The following is a 22307-nucleotide window of genomic DNA, read 5'->3' on the forward strand; positions in this document are numbered from 1 at the left end:
TATACCACTTTATATTTTTAAGGGAAAAATCTGGAAGTGGTTTACAACCTACGTTAAAACATCAAATAAAACCGTCCAGAATTAAACAACTGAATTAAGTCACGTATAAAGTATACATTCAAAGCAACATAATGAGCAGGAAACGAAAATACTATCTTGAACATTTAAAAAGAAAACATTATTAAAGTAAGTCAAATATAAAGCACACATATAAAAGAGCAGAATTATCAAGATAAGAGAACATTGTCATTGGCATGGAACATGGCTGCTGTTGCTGCCAGTCCTTCCAAGGTAGCTGTGGAAGTTGAGGCTCCATGACCCAGGCCCTCTTCTACAGTCTCAGCTTTTGTAGTTGGAGTCCGTCACGGCCCTGCCTTCCCAGTCCAGGTGGAAAAAGGCCCGTAAGGCACCGAGAAGATCTTCCAGGCTGAGTCACAGCCAAGATGAGTATATCCATAGTACTGCAGAATCGTAGAGTTGGAAATTGGAAGGGACCCCTGTGGTCATCTAGTCCGCCCCCCTGCAATATAGGAATCTCAACTAAAGCATCCAAGGCAGATGTCTATCCATAGAGTAGGTATTCATATGGACACTTAACCTCGGTATTTGCATTTTTTTCACATGTTAACAACAACAACAACAACAACAACATTAATAATACTATTTGTACTTCACCCCTCTGGCTGGCTTGCCCCATTTTTATATGTACAATTATTATTTTATGCATTTGTGTGTACGTATGCATACACACTTTTGTGCTTATTACCTGGCTGGAGAACTGCACTGCAAAATTCAGTGTGGATTTTGAAGGATGGCTGTGTTTCAAAATATACAAATTAGATAGGTAAAGGTAAAGGGACCCCTGACAGTTAAGTCCAGTCACGAACGACTCTGGGGTTGCGGCACTCATCTCGCTTTACTGGCCGAGAGAGCCAACAGTTTTTCCGAGTCATGTGGCCAGCATGAAACCAGAGCAGCGCACGGAAATGTCGTTTACCTTCCCGCCGGAGCGGTACCTATTTATCTACTTGCACCTTGACATGCTTTTGAACTGCTAGGTTGGCAGGAGCTGGGACCGAGCAATGGGAGCTCACCCCGTCGCCGGGATTCAAACCGCCGACCTTCCGATCAGCAAGCCCTAGGCTTAGTGGTTTAGACCACAGTGCCACCAGCATCCCTCCGCCATCCGCATCCCCAAATTAGATAGGCTTGCCTTTAAATGTGAACTGATTTTTTTCAATTCAACACCCACCCACTCTGTAGCTTTTGTGCTGTTCATTTCCACCCTCAGTCTTTGGCCTAGTTCTCACTGAGGTTTTCAACCTGTTTCTGAGCTTGGACCACTTTAGACTTCAGACAGGGATCCCACTCCTCTGCACAAAACAATTCCCTTCAAACTAGCGTGGTAGGGAGAAGGGTTCTAGCATAACTTGTTCTCCCTGATGCTCAGCTCACAGGAATCTTTCCCGCTGTCCCAAGGGAGAGGATCCCACTGTGTGTGCCTCTTCCCCCACCCGGTCTTGATATACGATTGTCACTTCCATAGGGTGTAATCTTCACAGCATTCACCATTGTTCTTTCAAGGTGAATGATGAAGAAAATGATCACCAACTGTCTTTGAGAACAGTTAGCTTAGGAGCTGGTGCTAAAGATGAGTTGCATGTTGTTGAAGCAGAAGTATTGGACTACGAAGGCAAGCAGATTACTGTCACTCTGGCATCCTTGAAGATGTCAGCGCAGCCTACGGTTTCATTAGGTGGCTTTGAAATCACACCACCAGTAATTCTGAGGTTGAAAAGTGACTCAGGACCAGTTTATGTCAGTGGTCAACATCTCGTAGCTTTAGAAGAAAAAACCAGAATCTTCTGAAGATGAAGATGATGATAAGGTACTACACAACACAGCAAAAAGGCCTGCAGGTGTGACATTGGCTAAAGTTCCAGAGAAAAAAGTAAAGCTGACAGAGGATGACAATGATGATGAAGACGACGACGATGATGATGATGACGATGACGACATAGATGAGGAGGAGGAGGAAAGAAGAGACTAGGGCCCTGCGGGACTTGACGTCTTTCCGCAGGGCCTGCAAGACAGAGCTGTTCCACCAGGCCTTTGGTCAGGGCGCAGCCTGACCCCCCTCCTCTGGCAATCTGCACAGAATTTTGCTTAATGGTTGCCATCAATTTGATTTTAATTAATTTTTATAATGAAATGTTTTTAGAATCGTTGGATTATTTTGATTGTTGTTAGCCGCCCTGAGCCCAGCTTCGGCTGGGGAGGGCGGGATATAAATAAAATTTATTATTATTTATTATTATTATTCTGGAGGCCCTGCCCCAACTCTCCATCAGCAAAATAAAGCCAGTTTCTTTCAAGCACTATCTGTGGCCTATTAATGCTTCCATGATGTACGGTGTCCCATATATATTTCTGCTTTTGATATCTTATGTGTGGATTTCCCCCCCCCCCCCCCCCGGTAATGTTGATTCCCTGTGTTATTGAAGAATATTAGCTAGCCAGAGAGTTTGTTAGCCTGACTGAAACTGAACTCGTATGAACTGGAGGTGGAATGTTAGTTTGGAACTGGATTGGTTTTATGCAGTGCAACAGACAGCAGAAAAATGTCTGATCATGTGTTCAAATAGTGTATTTTATGTCTTCTAATGGCAGGTCCATTCCAGAATCACATGGGCAGTACTTCTTATAGCCATATCAACAGAGCAAAGGCTCATCTCATCTCTGAGAGCATCTCATTAAGTAACAAAAACACTTTGCCTACCCTAGACGATTTCTTTTCCTGTCTGCAAATAGACTCTCTCACACATCTGTGGCTCTGTAGTTGATACTTACACTGAGTTCTGGATGTATATTTCGATTGCGTATTTGGGGAAATGATCATTCATGCACAGGAAAAAAGCTGCCTGAGGCTTTTAGTTCATTTTTTTTTAAGGTAGGGGTGTACATTTTTAAATAAATGCAAACTAAATAAATAAGACCATTGGCTCAGCTCTGTCACAAATAAGAATAGATGAACCTGTCAAATTGAGTTTTTCATTTGTCCAATCTTAAATTCGGTTCTTCTCATTTCTGCATAAATTTGAGATTATTTTTTTTTAAAGCATGAAAATCCATCAGCGTTTTAGTTTGCATTTTTCCTAATGTGGACATTTTCTATTTAATATACACATTGTTGCAAGCAGCTTTTAGTAATACAATGCATTTTCATATTATTTTCACTAATATATGCATTTATGCACACTTTTCCTTAATATATATGTGTGGTGGGATAATGAGCTGCTTGTGCGTTGAAACTCGATCCCTCAGAGCTCACTCAGTGTAGTGAAACCCTGCCTTGAGAGGAGCCCTTGAGCATGGCTCCCTCAGTCGCTGGTAGAATCTGACAGTGGGCGTTTGCGGAAGCGTTTCCAACATAAAAGCTGTTTCACAGACATGCGCCTCCTGGATTCCCTGCGTGACAGTTTCCGGCGGGGGGTGGGAGTTCTTAAGGGCTGTTCTGATACCTCCTCGCTGTTCCCACTGGAAGTATCCCAGAGCCTCCCCTCCGACTCCCTTTCCTTTGGAGCTCTCGCACTCCCCCTACTGGTTCCCTCTTCTGCTGAAGAAGAGGCTCTCCTATTCTCCTGAAGCCTTCTCACCACCTGTCCTTCCGATGGCAGTTCCCTGACATCCACCTCCCCCCCAGGGCCCCCTTCACCCCCTCCCGCCTCTTTTCTTACTGGCGGCGAGGACGGAAATCCCTGGAAGGAACTCCCCTCATCCTCCGAGGAATCAAACACTTCTAACCACGGCCTACCGCCTCTTTCCCCCTCTTCCTCTTCTTCGTCGGAATCTGTTTCCACCTCCACTTCCGACTCTGGGAACCCTTCAAATTCCCCTTCCTCATCTGTAGTCCCGAAGTGTTCCCTCCTAAACCTTGCCACTGGTTGTGGTTTACTTGGGAAACGCCGATGAAACGTTTCTATTAAAATCTCGTCTTTGACTTCCTCTGCCGGTACCCATGCGTTTTCTGACTCTTCCTCCCCCTCCCATTCTACCAAGTATTCCACCTGATTCCCCTTCCACCTGGAATCAATGATCCCTGCCACATCCATGTTGCGTTCTCTCTCTTCTATGATGGGTGTCCGGGTGACCTCCCTCTCATGTTCCCCCCACTCACACCCCTCTCTGTATGGCGACAGTAATGACCTGTGAAATACTGGATGCAATTTCATGTGACTGGGCAATCGGAGTTTGAATGCTACTGGGTTCACCTGCTGTATGACCTCAAAGGGTCCCAACCGTTTGGGTCTCAATTTCTTACACCCTCCCTTGAACGGCAGTCCTTGGGTGGATAGCCACACCCGGTTACCCACCCTTATGGTTTCGCCTTCCCTCCTATTTCTGTCAGCTTGCTTCTTATATTCTTCTTTGGCTTTCTCTAAGTTGAGTTGGAGCTGACGGTGGATCGCTTCCATCTCTTCAACAAAATTTTCCGCTGCAGGTACACTCCACCTTCCCCCGCCCTCTCCTGGAAACGCCCGAGGATGACACCCATAATTGGCTAGAAAGGGACTCATCCCTGTGGACACGTTCTCCGCGTTGTTGTAGGCAAATTCTGCCAGAGGTAACCAGTCCACCCAATCCGTTTCTCTGTCCTTTACATAACACCTCAGATATTGTTGCAAAACCCCGTTTGCCCTTTCTGCTTGCCCATTTGTTTCTGGGTGTCTGGCGGTGGAAAAACTTACCTCCACATGCAACATGCTCATTAGTTTCCTCCAGAACCTAGAAGTAAATTGTTTTCCTCTGTCGCTCAAAACCCTCAAGGGGGCGCCATGCAACCTAAAAATGTGCTCCACAAACAACCTTGCGGTTTCTTCCGCTGTCACTGCATGTGAACAAGCTATAAAGTGGCACATCTTAGTTAGTAGATCTACCACCACCATGACCGCGGTTTTCCCTTTGGATCTCGGTAGATCGGTCATGAAGTCTATGGATACCATCTCCCATGGCCTTTCTGGGGTGGGTAAGGGTTCCAATAACCCCGCTGGCGCCAACCTCTCTCCCTTTGCTCTTTGGCACCTGTCGCATCCCCTGACATACTCCCGCACGTCCTCCCGCACCTTGGGCCACCAAAACTCCCTGGTAACCAACCACATGGTTTTGTGCTGCCCGAAGTGCCCCGCCGTGGGGCTGTCATGCAACTGCTTAAGCACCCGCCCCCTTAGTTCCCCACCTGGTATGTAGAGCGCCCCTTTGTAATATAGTTTTCCGTTCTTTTCCTCAAACCCCCCTGCGTTCTCACCTGTCTCCCTGAGTTCCCTAAGTTTCTCTTGGGCATATTCATCGTTTTCAATACCCTCTACCAGTTCTCTTTGCCCCACCAATGCCGCCCCACAAACCCAGTGGTCCTCTGAGATGATATGTCTTTCTTCCGCCCCTCCTTCCCCCTCCAAGTACTCAGGTTTTCTGGAGAGAGCGTCCGCCCTGACATTCTCAGCCCCTGGCACGTAGCGAATCTCAAAATTGAACTTGGAGAACTCTTGCGCCCATCTTACTTGTCTCTGGTTCAACACTCGGGCTGTCCTCCAGTATTCTAGATTTTTGTGGTCTGTCCGCACTTGAACCTTGTGTTGCGCTCCAATCAACAGGTGTCTCCATCTCTTGAACGCTTCGTGGACAGCGAGTAATTCTCTGTCGTACACTGTATAATTCCTCTCAGACTTGTTCAATTTCCTCGAGAAGAAGGCACACGGCCTCCATTCCGACGTATTCGCTCCTGGCTGCAGAAGCACGGCCCCCACCGCTCTGTCAGACGCGTCGGTTTCCACCCTCATCGGCTGCTGCAGATCCACGTGTAAGAGTTGTTCTTCCGAAGCAAACGCCTTCTTTAAACTTTCGAAAGCTCGCTGCGCTTCTTCCGTCCAGACAAATTTCTTCTTACTGCTGAGACAATCCGTGATGGGGGCTGTTAAATGGGCGAAGTTCTTGATGAACTTCCGATAGAAGTTTCCGAACCCCAAAAACCTCTGCACATCTTTCTTAGTTTTCGGTGGCCTCCATTCCAGCACCGCTTGCACCTTGCTAGGATCCATGGCCAGCCCCTTGTCCGACAACCGGTACCCAAGGAATTCCACCTCCCTGGTGTGGAACTGACACTTCTCCAGTTTCACCCACAGCTGGTTTTCTTGCAGTTTGCTCAGTACTTCTCGCACATCTCGCACATGCTGCTCTTCATCCTCCGAGTACACCAGTACATCGTCCAAGAACGCAGCGCAGTTCTTGTACAGCAATGGTCCTAGTACGTGATTCATGAATGATTGAAATACTGCGGAACCCGCCTGGAGGCCGAAGGGCATAACGCAGTACTCAAATGCCCCCAAGGGGGTGAACATAGTGGTTTTCCACTCATCTCCCTTTCTCATACGTATCAGGTTATACGCCCCCCTCAGGTCCAGCTTGGTAAAAATCTTCCCTTTTCTCACCCGGGTCAGAATGTCATCGATTCTGGGCATAGGGAAGCTCACGGGTTCGGACACTGCGTTTAGGGCCCTGAAATCCACAATTAATCTCGGTTTGTCCGAGTTTTTTTTGTCTACAAAGAACACTGGACTACCCCCCACCGCTCGTGACTCCCTGATGAACCCACGCTTGAGGTTTTTGTCAATAAACTCCCTTAGCTCCTGCATTTCTCTGTCAGACATTGCATACACCTTGCCCACTGGCAATTGCGCCCCTGGAAGTAAGTTGATTTGGCAGTCAAAGGGTCTGTGCGGGGGTAGTTTATCTGCTTCCCTTTCGCTGAAGACGTCGGCAAAATCTGCATATTGTCGTGGTACCCTACCTTGTTCCATTGCTTCTATCTTTGCTAACGTGGCCTGAGTCCCCACTTGGCCCCCTCTTTCTGTGCAGTGTCCCATACAATGTGCTGACCCAAAGGAAACCACTCTCTGGTGCCATCCCACAAGCGGATCATGCAGCGCTAGCCAGCTCATCCCCAAAATGATGGGCGCTCCTCCCAACGTGGCTATATTAAACGCTATCCGTTCTGTGTGTCTTGCCACCCTCATTGTCATGGGGACAGTTTGCTGGTCTACTTCTCCCCCCAACAGCGCCCTCCCATCAATCGTGGTCACCTGCAGGGGATTTTTTAAAGGAATGGTTTGTATCTGATGGGCGGCTGCAAACTCCTTACTCATAAAGTTGCAGGAGCTGCCTGAGTCTAGTAACGCCTTCACTTTTAGTGGGTGTCCGTTTGCCAGCTCCAGCAATACCTCTATTACAAGAGCTGGTCTTGGGGGTTCTGGCGTGGGCACATTTACTGTTCCTTGGCCTGGCTGCTGTGCCCCGTCGGTGGCAGCCAGGCGTTGGCTTTTACTTGCTCCTTAGCTCCTTCTCCCTCCTCCCCAACAGCTCCCGCCATTCCTTGCCATTCCTTTCTTTGCGGACAAACTCTGGCAAAATGACCTGGCTGTTGGCAGAGAAAACATTTCTTGGCGCCTTTTCCCTCCTTCTTCCGCCCTTCACTGGGGTTTGAAATTGCGCGCGCGCGCGCTGTTCCGATTTCCATCGGCTCTGCTGGCAGAGAAGGCTGCTCTGGCATCTCTGGAATGCGGAAATCCCTCCAACGCTCCCCTTTCCCTTCCCGCTTCTCCAAGGCTCTGGCCTCCTGGCGTGAGCCTATGGCCAGCGCTGATTTAGTCAGAAGGTCCATAGACTCCGCCCTGGGCCCCCGGGAAAGTTCGTCTTTCACTGCCGAAGATAGTCCTTCTTCGAACAGCATTTGTATCGGTTCCGCTGACAAATCCCATCCTAATTTATGGATCAACATGGTGAACTCAGTCCAGTACTCACGGACAGATCGGTTCCCTTGTTTACACGCCATTAACTGCCTGCGCGCCACTCCCTGCTCAATCTCGCTGGAAAACATCAGATCCATGGCGCGAAAAAACTTCCTTGTGTCCCTTAGGGCTTCATTATTGGCTGCCATTAGTGGTCTCACCCAATCTCTGGCCGGGCCTTCGAGATGCCCAATCACAAAAGCAACCCTCGAATCCTCATCAGGAAAATCATCAAACTGCAGATTGAGGGCATATTGCATCTCAGTCCTGAAGGCTTGATAATTCCTGGGATCACCCCCAAACTTCTGCACCAGTCCTGGCACTTTCCTCGAGAGCTGGGCGGCTTTCCCCTTTTCTGCATCATGAGCCCTCCTCTCCTCCAACCTCGCCGTTTGCAGAGCTAACTGTACCTCCAACATCCTGTACCTTTCTTCCAGGCTAGGACCGGCTGCAGCTGCTCCCCCATCTCCGGCTCCGGCTGGGTTGCTCATGATGCCTCTCTTTGCACAAGCTGCTTTCAGGGACTGTCAGATTGCTGTGGTGGGATAATGAGCTGCTTGTGCGTTGAAACTCGATCCCTCAGAGCTCACTCAGTGTAGTGAAACCCTGCCTTGAGAGGAGCCCTTGAGCATGGCTCCCTCAGTCGCTGGTAGAATCTGACAGTGGGCGTTTGCGGAAGCGTTTCCAACATAAAAGCTGTTTCACAGACATGCGCCTCCTGGATTCCCTGCGTGACAGTTTCCGGCGGGGGGTGGGAGTTCTTAAGGGCTGTTCTGATACCTCCTCGCTGTTCCCACTGGAAGTATCCCAGAGCCTCCCCTCCGACTCCCTTTCCTTTGGAGCTCTCGCACTCCCCCTACTGGTTCCCTCTTCTGCTGAAGAAGAGGCTCTCCTATTCTCCTGAAGCCTTCTCACCACCTGTCCTTCCGATGGCAGTTCCCTGACAATATGTTTTGTATACATTGTCTGGCTGGAGAACTCCACACCCAAATTGGTAGAAGTGCAAATTTTGAAGGATAGTTCTGTATTGGTAAGTGCAAATTAGGTAGGTTCACAATAAAATGTGAACCAAATTGAATTTCTCCCCCTAGTCACAAATTTGCGCCTTCATCTGTCCATGTGCGCATGCACATGCTCATGCTCTTTTGCATTTGCTCATGTCCTGTCATAAACTCGTGTTGGATCTTTTATTCCATAAGGGTATTAGATAGAGGTGTCACAGTAATCCGAAAGGTTCAATTTCTGACCTGCGTGAAATGGCTCCATAATCACCATATGCCTGCTTATAAAGAGGCGGATTTAGGGGAGTGTGACTGGTTCTCTTGCATTGGGCACCGAGCCAAGAGAGCGCCTCAGGGGGCATCGCAACAGTGACAAAGAGTGGAAGGTGAGAGGCGGGGATGGCGAATTTTGGCCTTCCACAGATTACCACTGAAATTTTAAAGCCCAAAGACTGCTACTGGGTTATATCCAATTACTTTCTACTAAGGGATTAAACCACAGAGCCTAGGACTTGCCAATCAGAAGGTCGCCGGTTCGAATTCCCCCAACGGGGTGAGCTCCCATTGCTCGGTCCCTGCTTCTGCCAACCTAGCAGTTCGAAAGCATGTCAAGGTGCGAGTAGATAAATGGGTACCACTCCGGCAGGAAGGTAAATGGTGTTTCCATGCGCTGCTCTGGTTTGCCCGAAGCAGCTTAGTCATGCTGGCCACATGACCCGGAAGCTGTACGCTGGCTTCCTCTGCCAAGTAAAGCGAGATGAGCGCCGCAACCCCAGAGTCGGACACAACTGGACTTAACTGTCAGGGGTCCCTTTACCTTTAAGGGAGAGATTATCAGTACACACAAATTCTTGTGGAAGTAATGGAGGCAAAAAAATGGTGGCTGGATACAGAAACTTCTACAGAAGCTCATTGGAGGTTGAAGAATCTTTATGCACATCGAACTATGCATCCACTTGAAAGCAAAGAAGTAGGAAACGATTGAATTTAGCTGCACACCTAAATAAGGATCTGAGTGCACATCTTATGAAAAGCAAGATGTGTATTTGGATACATATTCCTACCTGCATCTTATTTTCATTGGTGGTTTCTCTAAATGAGACATTGTGTAGAGTTGCTCAGCAGATGTTCAAGACCATGGGGCAGGAAACCAGACAACCTTTGAAGGAATAAAGGGGCAGGATTCCTACATCCGTGCTGCAGCTGCCTCTTGCACAGCATGCAGTGACTCCTCCGGTCCTAAGGGATCTTCTCGCTCTTTCTCTTGTTGTCCCAGGCATGCAACGAGTTCACCACTCACGTGATGAATCTGCTGCGAGAGCAGAGCAGGACCCGGCCCATCTCACCCAAGGAGATAGAGCGGATGGTCAGCATCATCCATCGCAAGTTCAGTTCCATCCAGATGCAACTCAAACAGAGCACATGTGAAGCTGTCATGATCCTGCGCTCCCGATTTCTTGATGCACGGTGAGTTTACCCCAGGCATATCAAGAAGCACTCACTGAATCACTTCTGTGTGACTAGGGAGGAAGACTTGTAAATTGGAAGAGAGACTGTTCCTCTTCTCCTTTCTTCATCTTCTTCCAGTATGTTGGGGCCACAAATGACTCACATATGTGGGAGCATGAGCTAGTAAACATTTTTTTGTGGATCAGTAACTTTTGCAGACTGTTCTACCTGTTCCTTCAAGGTAGATTTTCAAGGCTGTTCTACCTCCCCCCCCCAAAAAAAAAATAAACAAACGAAAGCTACTATTGAACCATTTAAAGGAAATAGTTGCTTAAGCTTGCTGGGGAAGAAGATAGATGAGCTACAGGGTTATTTCTGTACAAACTGAGATCAAACTAAATGTATAACAAATTCAATTGTCAAAGCTAGAATTGAAAAGCAAAATAAAAATAACATGGGCTGTACAAGTTCAGACTATAGGGAGGAGATGCCCTCTTTGAATGCTCTCCCATGCAAAAGTTCTCTGCAGGTAGAAAATTAGCACACCGGGGAGAAAAGTTATTGGCCAGGGCTCTCACTATTATGCTGATTTTTCTACTTGTTTGCCCCCCACCCCCTTACAGAGCAGAGCACAAGCTAGTTTCCCATAGTTTGCCCATCTTTCAAGTATGTGGCCAGTGTCACGTGAAATTCTTCCAACTTGCTTTACTGCCTGTTTTCCAATAAACTGGAATTATAAAGGCCACTTGGAAGTGGGTCGATGGAAGGTGCTCTGCGTAAAAGGCAGTGAGTGATGTTTGCAGTGTAACCGACAACGTGCTCCAAACTCCTGCAAAAGATCCAGAGATCTCTCCTAATATCTAATTTGGCACAGAGCTAAACGTTACACACAAATGCAAGTTTTTCACATTTTATTTTTTTATTAAAGAATCTTTGGGGGTGGACATAGGGAGTGACAGCACAGCAGTTGGGGTGATGGCACTTAGCCCATCTCTTGGGTGGGTCAAAATCACCTTCCACGTTTGTGAAGAGCAGTTGATGGAAGGTAATTTTCATTAGAAAACTGTCACATGAGGAAAGGGTTAAATGATTCGCTACTTTGCCAGTCAGATTTGCATCCTCCCAAGGCTGCTGTCACTTTAGGAAGGGGGGAGAAATACACCAATCTGTATGGAACATCTAGTTTGACCATTTACGATTTGCATAGCAGGGTGTAAGGACTGATGTGTTCCTGGTGACTGTAGGCTCTTCCTTAAATACATTGCTTTTAGGTCATTGAGTACTGAGCATCCGTTTCTTTTTGACCAGGCGGAAAAGAAGAAATTTCAACAAGCAGGCTACAGAAATCCTCAATGAGTATTTCTATTCCCACCTCAGCAACCCATACCCCAGTGAGGAAGCCAAAGAGGAGCTAGCCAAGAAATGTGGCATCACAGTCTCACAGGTAAGAAACCCAGGTGCCTGTTCTGTGCTGAGAGCACCCATCTTGTCTGTCTAGTTATCCATCCATTTATGTAATCTGGGAGAGGTGGAAAGAGCCCGCACCAAAAGAAGTGTCTGCATAGAAAAAGAGTACCATCGGGAATGAAGAATGAGCAAAGAGGGGGATGAGGGACTGGGGAGCAATAGAATTCTGAGGACATAAGAAAGGAGAAATCTGCTAAGCAAGAAATGTAGAAGTTGTCTAGGGAAGGGATTGTATTTGGGGGGGAAACGACTCTTAAAACTCATGGCTCAGAGGGTAGAGCATGGGACTCTTAATCTCAGGGTCTTGGATTTGAGCCCCATGTTGGGCAAAAGATTTGCAGGCATTACAGGGGATTGTTCTATGATTCTGCTGAATTGTGTGCAATGATTGTATACGGCAATTGGGTATTCAGGATTGTTTTTAGGCCCCTGATTATTTTAATCCAAAGAAGAGCACAGCCTGTGTTGCTTGCACTAAAATCATGGGCAACTATTCTGGGCAACCTCGCGACGTTTAACTGGAGTTGCTCAGTGAGAAAATCGGGGAAAAGATCGTGAAAGACAACTTGTTGGATGTCTGCTTGGATAGTACCCTCATCACCTGGGTCAACAATGAGGCTTCTTGGCCAGAGCTGCATGTGAACTAAGAGCTCATCCTAGAATGTGCCCAGGATTCATCTGTAGTGCTGACAGTGGTTTCCAAGGCTAACAAAGCCATGTGGAAAGGATTCACTGAAAGCAGAACATTTGAAAACCACCACATTTAGGAAACTTTTGTGAAGACTATATTGTCATGGATGGACTGGTGGGGAGGGGGGAGTTTCCAGGATAATTTCCATCTTGTCAAGCAGTGTACATAGTAATTACTCTCCCATTTGCTACTGAACATAACACCTCCTTAATGTTCTTCTTTGTGCTATTTTATGTGTTCCCACATGGTTTGAGATTTCTTATTAAGGTGACAGAGGAGCTGGGTGCTCCCAGAATGGAAAGCTCAGCTATTGGCCACCAGTTATTGGCTACCCTCAAGGATGGGACTATGAATGGTGGAATTATTGCTCCTTGCAACCTTCCCAAACTCTCAGTGAAGCCTTCCTTGATAAGGAAGTTGCTGAAACAGATTGAAGCTGAGCAGATTTGTGTCACCAAGAACACCATGAATTTATTGCATAGGCTGAAGCATAGAATAATAGAATTGTAGAGTTGGAACGTATCCTGAGGGTCATCTTGTCTGACCCCCTGCAATGCAGGAATCTCAGCTAAAGTATCCATGACAGATGACCACCCAACCTCTGCTTAAAAACCTCCAAGGAAGGAGAGACAACCACCTCACATGGGAGTCTATTCCACTGCCAAACACCTCTTACTGTCAGAAAGTTCTTCCTGATGTTTAGTCAGAATCTCATTTCTTGTAACTTGAAGCCATTAGTTCAGGTCCTACCTTCTGGAGGTACCCAGTTGATTACAAGACCACTCTGGCTGATTAGAAGAATCAAAACCAGCAGACCAGAGTCCCTCGGAAGATAGTGGACTCCTTCATTTGAGGTTTTTAAGCAGAGTTTGGATGACCATCTGTTATGGGTGCTTTAGTTAAGATTTCTGCATTGCAGGGGGGGTCGGACCAGATGACCCTCAGGGTCCCTTTCAACTCTACCATTCTAGGATTCTTTGATTCTGTAATTTTATGGATGATATAGAAATTTGATTTTGCCCCCTTATGCTATTGCCTCTCAAATTTTTATAATGCTGTGGCTTTTGTAAAGGCTTTTGCCATTCAGCCAATGGGCATTCCATGATCCAGGGAGCCACCTAAAATTAAGAAGGTAGCAATGCCTAAGAGCTGTTTCCCAGTATATGCAGTTGGAGACAGCAGCAACCTTCTGAAGATTGCTTCCAACTGGGAAGTCAGGCCATACCAGTCTTTATTGAATTTCATGTTACTTTTTTGTTGACCATTTTTCCAGTTCACATATTTTTGATTCAAACTTTTTGTCATTGAAAGTGTTAACAATTCCTCCTTCTTGGTTTCACCTCCAGCTTCAAAAGTATGCTCTTCCATCACCCAAATCACTGATGAGATTATTGTGTTCCAGTAGACTCAGAGCAGAGATTATTGTGTTTCAATAGACTCAGCAGAAACTACTCTTCTTTTCTCTTGTCATTTGCATCTTGCAATGTGCATTTTTATCCAGATGTGTTCACCAGATAGAAGTTTTGTGTACTCAACCTTTCTATCTGTCTTTTGTTTCTTTCTCATGTGGGCTAGCAAATGTTTAAGTAACGACAGCTGTCAGGGTTCTCTTGTACTAGCCCCTTTAAAATGAATGAGACTTGTGCAGGAGAACTTCCTGACAGGTTGTACATCTGCATGTTTTTTACCTGCTAAATATTTTTTTTTAAGTAACGAAAGTTTACTTAGGTATGAGTTGCTCTTGACTAATTCATATAGACTATTACACAACATTCTGTCTCTGACATTTAGATTCATTTATGTTTTAGTAACTTAACCAGATACTAAATTGAATTAATTAGCATTTATGCCTCACTGCTCTTTCAAGTTATTTATTAACTAATTAATGACATTTTGGACACACGAACACACACATGCTCCTATTGTGTTTCTCTGTGAGGATTGTTCACCCCCTAGCATCTAGCTGATGCTAGATTCCACAACTAGAGGAGTTGCTGCTTTCTTTTGGCTTGTTAAGGTAGAAACTGCCACAGCATGCAGAAGCAACTCTGAACTTTTAGTAGAATTGTTGGGTGATCTTGAGAACTCTCTTTCATATTTCAAATTTGAATCTCCTGTTACTCTAAATTTGTATTCTCAGATTATGGCAACCTTGACTTTGCTAATTTCTTGAACTGACAAATTGCATCACATTGTGAGCTTGTCCCTTGCCACCTGTCCAATATGGTTTGAGGTTTAGAGGTTCTGCATGCTGACATTTTCTATCATTGTTTAGTGGCAGATATGCTCCCAAATGCAAACTTAAAAAAAAAAAAATTCCAGTGCTATTCAGCACCAAGGAACTGATATGTCATCTATACCAGTCAAAGGGCAGTAGTTGTCAATTACTATATTTATCAGATATTTATCATTTCTCACTTTCCCTGTATTGAGAATGCTTTGGTCAAACCTCAATTGTTGTCCAAGTATACAATACTTCCTCCCATATGACTTCCACTGATGCATAAAATATAGGATTTCCCATTTATTTGTCTGTTTGCTTACTCATAAAACTTCTACAGCATCTTTTGTTCTGGAAAAGATATTGTGTTAATATCTACAGGACTATGTGGCAACCAGTTTTACAGTTTTACTTTCACAGTTCTAATAAGACTTTGAAGCCAGGGGAGTCATGCTGTCCATTGGAACCAGTCAGTAGTCCACCAGCTGTATTGTAAATTCCTGGTGAAAGATACTTTTTTTCAACCAGATCTTGCCAGAACTCAGTTCCGGCACCTCTCAGGTGGCCACCGTTGCCATTATAAGAGAACAAGGGAGGTGTTCATGGTGAGTTTCTCCACCTCTTTTCCTAGAAAAATAGCACTGGTCACTGGCCTCACTAAACTTTCACAACTGAAAGCCATATCAAGAAGCTCATGTGAGATGGGGCTTCAGTTAAGGATGGATAGATGGATCAGCCAATTCTCAGGTCTGTGTCACTTTTGAATGTGTTTAGTTATAAGCCAGCTTTGTCCCATTTCCACATTAAGCTGAGAATTACTTTTTTTAAAAAAAAAAAAGATCCTCATGAAAACGTGCACTTAAATTTGTATTTAAATACAAACTTGTCTTCTCAAGAACATGTTTTGTCTCCAAAAGAAATTATTTTGATACTTGTTTTGAGCCAATAACTGCATCACACAATTTTCAGAAGTGCAAAATCTAAAGGATAGCTACATCCTCATCTGCACATTGATCCTGGTGGTATGGATCAGGTCAACTCATATCAGAATTCACAGGAATCATGTTCCTCAAGCATCTCATGCTGCAGCGTCCCAGAAGTTGGTGGAAGATTATGATCTTCCTTCTAAATCTCAGGGAAAGCATCCCACTGATGCAGCAATGTCACCTGTTTTATAGAAGTTCATTTCCACAGCAGGAAAGATGTTATCAGGCAGATTTTTGACTCTCCAAATAAGCTGTATGCAAGAAACTTTTTATGCGTTGATTCTATTTCAAACTTTAAACTGATTTGCCACCCGCTTCATTTCAAAAGATCCAGTGTTAGCAATGCCCTTAAATATGTGCCAAAAAAGCTTCACTATTTCCAACTTTATTCATGAATGGAAGCTTTTATGTATCTTGCTTTCAGACAGAAGAGAATGGTGCTCAACTCAGAAAGCAAACATAGCATTACTGAAAAAAGTTCATGTCAGGGTCTTTCAGAAACTGCACTGAGAAGGTTAAGCTTATCCTTCTAGTGTGGGGTGGGTGAAACATTTTTGGCCAGAAGGCCACAACACACACACACACATACACACACACACACACACAAACCAACCAACCACAGGGAGCCCAGTGTTGTGTTGTGTTGTGTTGTGTTGTGTTGTGTTGTGTTGTGTTGTGTTATGCAGTGCAATGCAATGCAATGCAATGCAATGCAATGGAGCCAACCTGCCACTCTTGTTCTTACTCACTTGTGCAATGCCAAGCTGTAAAAAAAGAGAAGCCGCTATGATGGACAGCGATGGAAGTTCTCATCTGTAAGCCATCAGTTCCAAGTGAGAAGCAAAAGCTGGCCAGCTATAGAAAGAATAAATGAGGCTGTCATCTGACTATATGTGGAATCCACACAGATATTTCAAAATCCAGAGCGTTATGCATTCAGGTCTCACATTTCAGGGAAGATGTACGTGCAGACATACAAGGGTCAGACCAAGATGGATTTAGTTCCGCCTTCTGCTTCCAGCAGCAGCAAGTTCACATGGCTCTGGGTGCTCGCAAGCATGGCATGAAGGTTTTTGCCTCTATTATCTTGTATCCAAAGGCAGACAACCTCTGAATAAGGAGGCTTCCTTCGTAGCTAGACTGTTCTCCAGGAATTTGTCTGTTCCCTTTTAAAAGCTATCTAAGCCCTGTCCTGAGGGGGTTTTACCTGCTAGCCTGGTCCCAGATTTCACAGATACAGAGTCTCATTTGCAGGCATACAGACATATACACCAATAGGCTCTGATTATCCTTTTGCAGCGTATGGATTGTACAATAAGATCCTATGCAGGTTGCAGGATACACAGGATTGGCAGACAGGATCTCCAGCTCATGGAGGCTTGGGGAAAGGCCCTCGGGTGCAATTCCACGCCAAAATGTAAATCTGTATGTTTAACAAAAACCTGCCCAGGGCTTTCTTGCATTGCCACGTGTGAATTCTGTCAAGTGAGAAATACATCTATTTTACCCTGCCTCCTTAGAAAGTAAACAGCAACAATCATCTTCTATTCTTTGAGGATCTTCACACTAAAAGATTTGTCCAAGTTATCATTTCCGTGATTAGTTTGAAGTAATTTCATTCCAAAGTCTTGGCTACATTTTATCTACACAAATTTTAAGCACTGTATATGACAGGATAATAATATCAAATTTATAAAAGAATGAATGGGTTAGGACATTTTTCACATATATTTGTATATTGGGGGAGCTTTTTCTCTACAAATGTCTGTGCCTTTTTATTTTTATTTTCTTCTGTTTTGCTTTGTATCACTTTATTTCTTTATAACTGAAAACTTTTCAATAAAAAAGAGCACTGTATATGACAGTTCCGTTTACGGTTGTTTATGCATTATAGCAACTGCAAGGGAGCTGTGCGTGGATAGGGATGCAAAGTTTTACAGCAGTTTCAGAGTCTTGACATACCTTGTTCGTTCTCCTCTGTTTGTAGTAACAATTACATAAGTTAACTTCTTGAGGTGTGGGGCCGATTTGTGGAAGAAATGATCCCTTGGCACAGAAGATGCTCCTGATGGCTCTCTTTGTCTCTTCTATGATTCTGAGATTCCATAAATCACATCAGGAAAACATGGATTTCTATTTTAAATGGAAATGTATGGAAGCACAGTTTTAGCATGTGGCCCAAGGCCTAGCCTCTCACACCAGAAAACATAAACAAAAATCCACAGTGTGTGCTGTATATAAGCACAAAATCATATAGATTTATGGGTCTGTCTTGTAAGTTCAGAGAGAGATTTATTCTAAACTATTAATCAGCATACTTAAACAGCATTCCCATTCTTTCCTCCCTTTCCCCTGGCTTCCCACCCTGGTCATATATTTGACTTCTTATTAACAGGCTTTTTTCCCTCTCTCTCTCTCTCTCTCTCTCTCTTTTTCAAACTTGCTCTAGGTATCAAACTGGTTTGGAAATAAGCGAATCCGGTACAAGAAGAACATAGGTAAATTTCAAGAGGAAGCCAATATTTATGCTGCCAAAACGGCTGTCACTGCTACAAATGTGTCAGCCCATGGAAGCCAAGCTAACTCACCCTCAACTCCCAATTCAGCTGGTTAGTTTTTTTTTCTTTTGGGTTGTTATTGTTCTTTTCTTTCCGTGGGGTTTTATTTTCTTTTAGTATCAATGTGTGTTTCTCGTTTGCTTTTTAATTTGGTTTCCTCTTTGGTTCGTTCACTTTTGGGGCAATGTATTCATTTAGGATATTTTGTTCCTGTCTGTTTTTTCTGTTTCTGAAGGCAATGTAGTCATGCTGTGTGGTTAAAAGTAATGTGTTGGGAATTTTGGCATGGAGAACGTTTTGCCTGAGTTGCTGGTTCTCCCAGGAGAAAGGTCGTCCGTGCACATTTGTAAGTTCCAACAGGGGAGAGACGTTTATCACTGGGTGACCCTGATAAATAACCCAACACATTCAGGGGCCACAATCCACCAGGAAGTTCTCCTGTACAAGCCACGTTGAAATGAATGGGAGCTGCACACGAGCACACAATGTTTCCATGGGACTTTTGCTCAGAGCATCACCCAGTCATGTTATTTGGTGTCTGTATTGCGTGAACGTTTCTCTCTGGATTATTGCTTACTTATTCCCATTACCTGTAGCTCACCTGTTTTGTGTAATTTTATTTTTCTTTGGTATCAGAATTGCTAGTGGGCTTTTTACTCCATGAAAATTCAAACATGGCTTGTCCCTCTACCTTTCCAGGATGTGATCTTGTGTTTTTTGTATTAGTTATGCAAGGGACAAATTCATTTTAGGTTCCTTGAGTACTATTGCGGAGAAAGGCAGAGTGGAAATTTGGGAAATAAATTAGCCCAATAAATAGTTTATTTGATCTTGATATTTGAGATGCATGTGGTAAAGAGCTTGGATCAGGCTTGCTGTTTCATATTTGCATCGTGTTAGACAATTGTTTATGACAAATTGTTCATTGTAAAATGGATTGTAATTTCCTGGGCCATAGAAAACTTGGGACAATCTTTTTGGGAAAAGGCCAGCTTAAGGACCAGTTTGTGAACAAATGTGTACTGTATGGCTTTTTTGTTTTAAAAGAGGGAAATGCCAAATACATTGGGCTGATACACTTTTTCTACATTTTGAAATTATATGGGTACAGATTAATATGAGGCATTTACATAAAGCTGCCAACAAGCTGTGCCGAAGACGGTGTAATTTGGATGTCTTCCAAGAGAGCCTAGATATTGTTAGAAAACATGCTATGTCTCCTGCTCTGAATTTTTTAAGCTCTGAAATAATAAAGCATTAAAGTAGAGTATCTTTCTTTCAGAGGAGTGTGTGCCTAAGGTGAGCCCTTGTTCTGAGTCACTTCAGTCTTTATTCTAGTCCACAGTTCAGGTCAGTGTGACCAAGTGGCTAAAGCAAAGGGAATTAGAGCTCTGTGATCTGGAACCTCCTATCCAAGTTGCTTTGGCAATGGGAGAAACATCATAGATAGTAACCCATAGCTGAGCAGCACCGGCAGGGCAGGCATCGTGCTTTGGTCTTCTTTTGGGGGCGGGTGGGCTGGCCCTCCTCAGAACCAGAATGGACTTCATTTTCTGAGGAACTGATGGTGCCATTTCTGTGCAGTGGGGAAGAGGCTAGAACTGGTAACACCATTCATCATGCCTGGAGATGGTTCTTCCCTCCATCTCTTCTGATTGAAGCTTTTTTAGTAGTGCTGGCTCTGCAGCTGACATGGGCCAGAGGCCTTGTTCCACAGGTAGGCCCTCCTCATTCAAATGAGGGAGCAATTGACAACGTGACTGTGTGTGAAGCAGGTTGTCTTGGCAGCTGCAGCCCCAGGGCTGAAGCCATTGCTGTTGGTGATCTTGCCCCCATCAAGGCAAAGTGGAGGAGTACCAGAAATCAAATCTCACAAGTAACACTATGCAGGTCACACATCACAAATTACAATCTGTTTCTCACTACTTTTGAAAATTGAGATGGTGTGTTTTGCCTTATTGGTTTATCATTTACTGTCTTGCTCAAGGCCTGTGAGTTACAAGAAGCAGCTTGGTAATGTAGCTGTTATACAAGAGAATTGACCTTTTTATGAGCTCCGCTCCCTGGCCTGTGAACAGCAGCCATTAAAAAAAAAAACCCAAAATCTAGACTTGCCCTTTTGCAGTGGCAAGGAGTCAAATCCGTAATAAACTTCCGCAAGACAACATTTCGTGTTGGTTTCCCCAAGACCTCCTTGTAATAGGAGGAATGGCTCTTTAAAGCAGTGGCTTGCTGGATAAGAGAAGTGATTTTGCCTGGCCAAATTTCATAATAGCCCAGAATGGCAAAAACATTTAGGACTGCTTCACATGTTACATTATATATATATGTACCTGACACATTTTAACTGTGCAAGGAAAAACAAAAGTACAGTATGAATGCAGAAAGCACACGTTTGCTGAGATATATATCTTGCAGGTTCTTTTGTCAGAGAGCCCAAAGTGGCTTTTTCTCCCTGTTTGAAGTGTACATTTGGAAGCAAAACTGGAGTTGTTGCTGTGTTGTGCATGAAACGACATCCCACTGAGTGAAAGGAAGGCAGGGGACAATAAGGGATGTGAGGAAGTGTTTTAGGAAAAATAAGAAATGGACATTATGTTTGGAGGATGAGCCTAACAGTAGAGGCTTGTATTGGGGCCATGCAGATGGGCGTTCACCAACTCGCAGGTTCAGATCAGAAGAATCTTTATTTGAATCCGCCACTAGCCATAGCAATAAAATAAAATAAAATGTACTGAAGACAGAGGTAAAAACTTAACTATACAAAATACACGTTGGAGGTTTACATCAATAATCAAATAATAGATATTATTCTAATTACCCCTGCTAAAAAACCTTGCAGTTTTTGCTGTCACCGGATTATTATTGTTATTATTTATTGAATTTATATACCGCCCCATACCCAGAGGTCCTGATCGTCTTGATCTGCTAAAAGAAAGGAAACAGTAACATCACTCCTCAAAGATTGCACTCCAGAAGCACATGAGCCACTGACTCAGTACTGCCGTCTCCACAGGAACATAACCGTTTTTCCAGTGCAATCTTTTGAAATTGACCCTCAAGTACAGCTGAAGGCAGTAGTATATTCAATCTTGTGAAAGTGAGAGCGCGTCTGTACTTTGGAATTGTTAAATTTTGCAAATAAGGTGTCAAAATGACTAGGTGGAAAATAATCATACCATGGACAAAATTTCCTTATTGTGGCCAAATTATTGGTTGGTGGTTTCTTAGTTTGAAAAGCAGCTGCTAATTATCCTGGAGTTTGACACCCTGTGTAACACCCTCTACTCCAGGGATCCGCAAACTTTTTCAGCAGGGGGCCGGTCCACTGTCCCTCAGACCTTGTGGGGAGCTGGACTATATTTGGGGGGGGGGGTGAACGAATTCCTATGCCCCACAAATAACCCAGAGATGCATTATAAATAAAATCACACATTCTACTCAGGTAAAAACACCAGGCAGGCCCCACAAATAACCCAAAGATGCATTTTAAATAAAAGGACACATTCTGCTCATGTAAAAAGACGCTGATTCCCGGACTGTCCGTGGACCAGATTTAGAAGGCGATTGGTCCAGAACTGGCCCCTGGGCCTTAGTTTGCCTACCCATGCCCTACTTCCTCAGGAGTTATGCTGCTTCACAACATTGACTGAGCCTCTTAGCCAACTGCTCTCTCCCCTTACTCCTATCCACTTGCCTACCTGTTGGGTCCATGTAAGTCAACCCTTGCTGATCTGGCCAGAGTCCCTTCCTTTCAACTGTTGTAATGCACCATTTTCTTTTCCCTCTGCACATTGCAGATTCTCCTTTCCTCATTTCCACAAAAAAACACCTCTTTGTCTCTCCAGCTCCGACACCACCTCAGACTTTCATCCTGCTGCTGTGAATCTCCTCTGATCTTCTCCTTCTCCCCTGTGGTGTAAATCAATCACTCTTGGCAAACTGCTGCTTTCTCTTCATGCAGGTGCAGTTAAGACAGCATCTTCCGTCTAGGCCTGAAAACAAATAATTGTTAATTTCTCAGTAATTTAAGCAAGAGTTAGCTAGACAGAACTAGGTCTCTCCCATCAACTTGCTCTAAATTTAACTAGAT

General features: G+C 44.5%; 1 protein-coding gene across 3 annotated transcripts in view; it reads left to right on the forward strand.

Moving 5' to 3' along the window:
* Positions 1-22307, forward strand: part of PBX1 (PBX homeobox 1) — a 233994-nt gene that overhangs the window by 180946 nt on the left and 30741 nt on the right. For 2 of the 3 annotated variants that reach the window (XM_079981595.1, XM_079981597.1), the window contains exons 4-6: positions 10119-10309; positions 11600-11735; positions 18106-18265. In XM_079981595.1, the coding sequence (XP_079837721.1) occupies positions 10119-10309; positions 11600-11735; positions 18106-18265 (487 nt within the window). The remainder of the gene's footprint in view (positions 1-10118; positions 10310-11599; positions 11736-18105; positions 18266-22307) is intronic. The other variant, XM_079981596.1, reaches the window with a different exon arrangement.

The sequence above is a fragment of the Podarcis cretensis genome, assembly GCF_951804945.1.
Source record: "Podarcis cretensis genome assembly, chromosome: 6".
NCBI lineage: Eukaryota > Metazoa > Chordata > Lepidosauria > Squamata > Lacertidae > Podarcis > Podarcis cretensis.